The sequence below is a fragment of the Marmota monax genome, unplaced genomic scaffold, assembly GCF_021218885.2.
Source record: "Marmota monax isolate L192 unplaced genomic scaffold, Marmota_monax_Labrador192_F-V1.1 WCK01_AAM20220418_F8-fsc00220, whole genome shotgun sequence".
Classification (NCBI taxonomy): domain Eukaryota; kingdom Metazoa; phylum Chordata; class Mammalia; order Rodentia; family Sciuridae; genus Marmota; species Marmota monax.
In genome coordinates, this window is record NW_026693909.1 from 1,056,050 (window position 1) to 1,062,870 (window position 6,821).

Consider the following 6,821-nt stretch of genomic DNA (forward strand, 5'->3'; position numbering starts at 1 on the left):
TCAGTCAACAAGCTGGGTCTGGACCAATGTCTTCTACTTGGAGGGGGTGAGGGCTTAGGGCTCAACAGCAGATCCCCAAGGGCAGGTAGACAGCTGCTGGGTCTTGGGGCTGAGAAGGCTGGGGTCAGGAGGTCATGTCACAGGTGGGCCACGTCCATCCTGACTCTCAGGGGAGGGCTGGACATGATCCAGGAGGGACCCTGCTTTCTTCTTTCCTTCCTCCGATAGACAAAGCTTTGAAACAAAGTACCTGTCACCAAGCCCCCAGTCTCCTCAATGGCCCAGGGGTTTTCTGGCCCCCGCACCCACGCCACCCGAATTTCAGAGATCCTGAGGTAAGGCAGAGGAGGGGCCTGGGAGAAGGGCTTCGGGAGGCTCGTCTCAGGGCTGGTCCTGCCATGGTTACTCCCTGGACCAGAGGATGGTCTTGGCTTTGTTTTTAGGAAAGAGTAAGATGTGTTGTTACCACTTGGAGAACAGTGCCCGTTACACAGGGAGCTCTGTTCTAGGAGTGTAAAGCAGACCTGGCTTCCTGTCATGGGTCTGAGCTGCACTGTGGAAACCCACCATTACCCAGGCCCTCCCTTGGAGTGCAAAGACCAAACTCATCCCTCCCAAACAGGGCCCTGGTGTTGGTGGTCACAGTTAAAGGTCAAGGAGAAGGAAACCAGGGGGACAGGATGCCAGAGTTTGCAGCCAGGCCTGCAGGACAAAAACATCTTAATCATTCTCAGGTTATTTTCTGAAGCAGCTTGTCCTCACCCTTTTTTTTTGGGGGGGGGTGTTTGATAATCCGGAATGGAACCCAGAGGTGCTTGACCACTGAGCCACATCCCCAGCGCTTTTTCAAATATTTTATTTAGAGACAGGATCTCACTAAATTGCACAGGGCCTCGCTAAGTTGCTGAGGCTGGCTTTAAACCTTTGAACTCTGGTGACCCTCCTGCCTCAGCCTCCAGAGCCACTGGGATTACAGGCGTTGCCACTGCACCTGGCCCACAGCTGGTCCTCATTTAAGACACACAACAGAAAAAAAATGATACAGGACACCTCTGCCCTCCGTGGGGGGATGGGTTGTCGTGGTGATCACTTCTACTATGCCATGGTCCTAGACTATCCTGCAGCCCCAACACAGGGAAATAGGTCCTGGGCATGCCCTGGGGCGCGGGAAGGATGACTACAGTCCTGTTCTCCCTAAAACCCAGGGCCTAAGAGTTCCAGGAACTTGGGGAGCTGGGGCACTACAGGATCGTCCTCCCCAATTTACGAGTTGAACACCACCTGTTCGGAGTGTGTGTAGAGGCCTGTGACCACAGAGTGGCCAGCTTCCAAAGGCGGTCTGCGAGGAAGCTCTACCGAGGAGACACCCACCCGGAGGGGTCTCCGGGCCGCTGCCTGGAAGCGCTAGCGCCTCCCACCCCCGGCGGCCGGAGTGGGGCGGGGCCGACCGGCCGGCCTCCGGAATGATGCAACACCCCAGGCTCCGGTCGCCGCTCCCGATTGGCCGGCGCGCGGCGGCTGCACCGAGGATTGGCTGGGGCAGAGGGGGGCGGGGCCGGGGCGCGGGTGCCGCGTGGCGGGCGCGGCGCTGCGGCGGGACAGCCTGCGCGGCTTTAGGTGGGCGGGGGTGCCGCGGGCGTTCTGCTGCTGGGGCGCGGGCAGGCGGGGGCTCGGACGTGGAGGGCCTCCTGGCGCTGGGTTCTCTCCCGGTCCTCTCTCATTCCCGGCGGCTCCCTGGCTCGTCCAGAGAGCTCGCGACCCTCGACAGCGGGCCGGGGACTGCGTTGTTGTGGGCGGGGGGGGGGGGAGCTGGGACAGTTACCGAGCGGGACGGATGGGCAACATCCGGTTAGGCTGGCTGGGTTAGGAGGTAGCGGGGCGCCTGGCCGCCTGATTAGTGGCCAGCCCTGGTGCTGACCACCTAACTTCCAGCTCTCCATCCTGCCCTGCAGAGCCGAAACCAGCTGTGAGGGCTTCGGGCTTCCGGCCTCCAGGCGTCATGAGCGTGGGCTTCATCGGGGCTGGCCAGCTGGCCTTCGCTCTAGCCAAGGGCTTCACATCAGCAGGTAGACTCTGGGGTCAAGAAGGGACCAAATGGATGAGGTTGGGCCCCCTTACCCTGGGTAGGGCTGGGGCTGAAGGTGGGGGTCTGAGTTACTTGGCTTGAGTCCTGAGGGATTGGAAGCTTCCATATGTTTGGGGTTCCTCTTTTATCCTGAGGGTGGGACTTCTCTGCAGCTTCTTTCCCCCAAAGGTGGGAGAGAGAGGCCGGAATTGGCCTTGAGGGAGGAAAACTTGTCTTGCCCACCCCAGGTATCCTGGCTGCCCACAAGATAATGGCCAGTTCCCCAGACATGGACCTGGCCACAGTTTCTGCCCTCAGGGTAGGTACTGGGCAGAGGGTAGGCAGGAAGGCTGGGTTCCTAGAGAGTCAGTGTCTGGGGCTGGGTGTTGGGCAGCCCTGACAGTGGCTGGGCCTGGGCTGGTGTGTCTCCAGGTCCTGCCTCCTGGCCCTGCCTATGGCTTCCATTGCTGGTGGTATGCAAGGCTGGTGGGAGCAGTGTTCACAGGGAGCTCTGGGAGTCAGGCAGATGGGGCCATAGCAGAAGGCCAGACAAGACACACCTGGGGCTGAATACAGCTTCAGTTTGTCACCTCTGAGTCAGGATTCCAGATCTAAGGGTAGGCAAGCTTTCAACTTGACTGTTACCCATACCTGAAGAGCAGGCATCTCTGGAGGCTGCATCCTGAGATGGGGGAGGGGGTTGGGGTTGTGGCTTGCATGCAGTGTCCCTTTTCTGTCTGCAAAGGGGACTCGATGAAGAACAGAGTGCTTCCTACATTTCTGGGCGAGAAGGCAGCTGAGGGTGTTCCAGGCTCTGTGCTGTGGGCCCTCAGCTCAGCCTGTAACTGGCCCAGCAGCCTCTGGGTTAAGCAGAGGGGAGGACAACTTCTGGGGCAGTCTGAGTTGCCTTACATTTCTGCAGAAGATAGGGGTGAACCTGACACCCCACAACAAGGAGACTGTGCGGCACAGTGACGTGCTCTTCCTGGCCGTGAAGCCGCATATCATCCCCTTCATCCTGGATGAGATTGGCACTGACATTGAGGACAGGCACATTGTGGTGTCCTGTGCAGCTGGTGTTACCATCAGCTCCATTGAGAAGGTGGGTGCTGTGGGCTGGGTTCACGGGGCCTGCTGGGGTGAGGGTGAGGGTGGGGACGTGGAGTGCACACAGGAACTCCATGCCTGGGCTCTCCATCTGTGAGTGGGCAGGAAGTGTTCCACTAGGGCAGCACGTCCATACGTATGCCTACCTGAGGTGAGGATGGGTGGCCAAGGCCAGGGTGACACACCCCGTTTCTTCTCCAGAAACTGACAGCATTTCGACCAGCGCCCAAGGTTATTCGGTGCATGACCAACACCCCAGTTGTGGTGCGAGAGGGGGTTACCGTATATGCCACGGGCACCCATGCCCAAGTGGAGGATGGCAGGCTCCTGGAACAGCTCCTAGGCAGCGTGGGCTTCTGCACAGAGGTGGAGGAGGACCTGATTGATGCTGTCACAGGGCTCAGTGGCAGTGGCCCTGCCTATGTGAGGGCTGGTAGTAGTGGGTGGTGACTGGGGGGAGTTGAAAGTTCCTAGGGTTCTGGGGTACCCTCTGTTTCTGCTTCCCTTGGAGGGCTGGGTGGGAACTTCATGGCTGTGGGAACTGGTGCTCTCTTGCACTGAGCTCTGGGCCACAGAGGGAGAGGAAGAGAGGCCAGGACTGTGGCTCAGGGTGCCTTCTCCTTGCAGGCATTCACTGCCCTGGATGCCCTGGCTGATGGCGGTGTTAAAATGGGACTTCCAAGGCGCCTGGCAGTCCGCCTTGGGGCCCAGGCCCTTCTGGTCAGTGTTTCCTGATCCTCTGGTGAGGGTGGTTCATTGCCAGCTCTGACCCTGTACACAGGGGCAGATGGGTGGGGAGTTGGCTATTACTGTGCTGGAGTGGCTGGGGACTGTGCTTGCAGAGGCAGGGGGATGGCCCATCCCCATTAGTACCTCTCTGGCTGCAGGGAGCCGCCAGGATGCTACTGGACTCGGAAGAGCACCCAGGCCAGCTCAAAGACAACGTCTGCTCTCCCGGCGGGGCCACCATCCACGCCCTGCACGTGTTGGAGAGTGGGGGCTTCCGCTCCCTGCTCATCAATGCTGTGGAGGCCTCCTGCATCCGCACACGGTGAGGACCTCTACTGCCCCATGCTGCTGCCCATTCCAGCACACTATAGCCTTGGCCCTACAGGGGCAGCTCAGGGCAAGTTATTTATTGAGCTGTGGCCTAGACTTGGGCAGGACACAAGGAACACCGAGCTTCCTGGAGTCACTCTGAAGTGCCCCCCTCACCCCCTCCATAGTCCTGTGGGCGTCTACATGTGACGAAAGCTTCTCCAGGCTGCACTGTTGTCCCTGTGCAGTTTCATCAACATGGCCAGAGGACTGGGTTGGAAGGGCAGCCTGGCATGTCAGAGAACCCTGGGGTCCGGCTTCAACACCCTCCTGCCCTGTCTGGGGATTAAGGGAGTTAGATAAGTGTCCTGGCCCAAGGAAAGCTTGGTGAGAGTTGAAAGAAAACTGCTGGGATTCTGCGGCTGGTCCAAGGCGGAGCCAAGTCTACAGGGTGGCCGGCAGCACCTTTCTGGCCACAGTGCCCACTGGCTAGTGCAAACTCCCAGACTACTGAGTGGCACTGCCCGACAGCAAGCCCCACGCAGGGCTGCACTGCACGGGAGACAGGAGTGGCAGGAGGCTAGTCCTGCAGTCAGGTAGCGAGAGCTCAGGGACTGAGGCATGCCACAGAGAGATGTGTGACCCTGAGCCACCTTGAATGGGGTTAGTGGGAGCCCTGCAGCTGTGCAGGGAAGGCAGGTCGTATGGCACAGCACCACTGAGGTGGGCAGACCCTAGGAGCTGTGGCCTCCAGAAGGAGGCAGAGGCCTGAGCCCAACCCTTGCTGCCTGTCCAGGGAACTGCAGAGCATGGCCGACCAGGAGAAGGTCTCACCTGCTGCCATCAAGAAGACTGTTCTGGACAAGGTGAAGCTGGACTCCCCTGCAGGGGCCTCTCTGTCCTCTGGCCCTGCCAAGCCACTGGCCCGCAACCTGGCCTCGGCAGGCAAGGAGTGATGCACCCTGCCTCCACCTGCTCTCCCTCCCTCCCTCCCCCCTCCTCTTGTTATTTTGCCCACCCTGGGCCTGGAGTCATTGGATTCCGTAGATCCTCCCACCTGAGCCTCCAAGTGCTCAGACTGCACGTGCATACTCCCGTGCCCAGCCTTTCTCTCCACTTCCTGCTCTCCTGGCTCCAGGCTCTTGTCCTGGGGGGTCTCCGACCCTTCAATGGGCATCTGCCCACAGTCTGGGTCAGCCAGGGTTGTGGCCAGGGAGGGGCATATCCCCTTTCACTGGGAGCCTCCATGATTCCCAGGCTTCAGCCCATAACAGGGATGGGCTCTTTGACCTCCTCACACCCCGAGCTTTTTATATAGCTCTAGCCTGAGGTCTTCACCCCCCTCAACTCCAGTGTCAGCTGCTGTGGGCTTGCCCCTTCTTTTTGCAAAGGTCAGTGGTAGAGCACTTGGCATGGCAAGGCCCTGGTTCCGTTCCTAGCACCCAACACAGAAAGACCCAAGGGCCCTTTCCCACTCCCCACTCAGCCTCCCTCCTGTGTGCTGGCAGAGGATCTCGGGCGTCTTGAGCTTGGTGCCAGGGACCCAAGTTGTCTTGGCCAGCTGCCCAGCTTCCTCAATCCTGTCGAGCATTTGGGAAGAGGACTCCTTGGGTAGCTGCTGAACTTCCAGTGACCACCAGCACACTCAGGCCATCACACTCCTGATCTGCCTGGTGGGGTGCGTCACTTCCCTCCCGACCTTTAGGTTGAATAAACTGTTTTCTGAAAGCTCTCAGTGCCCTGACTTCTAACTGCCACTTGTGAGGGAGGCCTCTGCACCCGAGAGTGTAATGCTGAGGGCCTAGCCAGCAACTCGTGGTCCAAGCCCTGCAGTCCCAAGGCAGCCAGGCTAAGGCCCCCAGAAACAGAGGGCTGGGAGCTTCTGGGCCTCATCCATTACAGACTTGCCTAGAAGCTGGCACTGACAGAGGCTTACATCCAGCTGTGGCCAGCAGGGCCAGGTTCCTGATGAGAAACCCTTAAGGAAGGTATATTGGAGTTTGCTACAGAAATGTAACCGATAGAATACACACAGAGAGACCCTAAAATGGCAGGGGGTGGGCTAGCAGGTTGGAGATCCTAACGCATTGGCAGGACAAGCAGATGTTCTAGTTCAAAGTCTGGCAGGCAGGAAAAATCAATATGGTAGAGAAAATCTGAAACTGTGAGTTGGAAAAATTCTCCCTTACCTGGGAGAGGATTGGTCTTTTCTGTTACTTAGGCCTTCAACTGATTGGATGAGGCCCACCTACATCCTGAAGGGCAATCTGCCTTATTGAGTAACATTTTGCTCTTACCTGATGTTAAATTCAACTGATTTACATGTTCATCTCATGCAGAAATGCCTTAGCAAAAACACCAGAATAATGTTTGAATAGATATCTGGGTACGATGTGATCCCATCAAGGCCACACATAAAGTGCACCCCCACAGGAGGCTCAGACTGGAGGACACAGCTGGGATCAGCAGCAGTGGACACTGCTCTTGTGAGGGGAAGTACCAGGCGGGTGGGGGCCTCTCTTGGGGTGGGGAGCGGATCAGAGGGCTTCTCAAGGGACTCTGCGGCAGGGCTTTGTTCCAAGTCCTCCTCCTCCTGGGCCCTTCAGAACCA

The 6,821-nt window shown here is 58.5% G+C and overlaps 1 protein-coding gene across 2 annotated transcripts; it reads left to right on the plus strand.

The window, feature by feature from the left end:
* The first annotated feature begins 1,569 nt into the window (after nucleotides 1-1,569).
* Nucleotides 1,570-5,938, plus strand: Pycr1 (pyrroline-5-carboxylate reductase 1). 2 transcript variants are annotated; one of them, XM_046463282.2, is made up of 8 exons: nucleotides 1,570-1,617; nucleotides 1,953-2,066; nucleotides 2,314-2,384; nucleotides 2,988-3,167; nucleotides 3,374-3,595; nucleotides 3,800-3,892; nucleotides 4,060-4,223; nucleotides 5,007-5,938. In XM_046463282.2, exons 2-8 carry the CDS (start codon nucleotides 2,000-2,002, stop codon nucleotides 5,164-5,166), a joined length of 957 nt encoding a protein of 318 aa, XP_046319238.1. In that variant the 5' UTR covers nucleotides 1,570-1,617; nucleotides 1,953-1,999; the 3' UTR covers nucleotides 5,167-5,938. The 2 variants fall into 2 exon arrangements, with proteins under 2 accessions (XP_046319238.1, XP_058441228.1); XM_058585245.1 differs by lacking the exon at nucleotides 1,570-1,617 and having other exon boundaries at nucleotides 1,824-2,066; nucleotides 2,991-3,167.
* The last annotated feature ends 883 nt before the right edge of the window (nucleotides 5,939-6,821 follow it).

Coding starts and splice junctions, on each gene's coding strand:
- Pycr1 (XM_046463282.2), top strand. CDS start 2,000: ATGAGCGTGGGCTTCATCGGGGCTGGCCAGCTGGCCTTCGCTCTAGCC. Junction 3,168..3,373: donor CCATCAGCTCCATTGAGAAG/GTGGGTGCTGTG, acceptor TTTCTTCTCCAG/AAACTGACAGCATTTCGACC. Junction 3,893..4,059: donor TTGGGGCCCAGGCCCTTCTG/GTCAGTGTTTCC, acceptor CTCTGGCTGCAG/GGAGCCGCCAGGATGCTACT.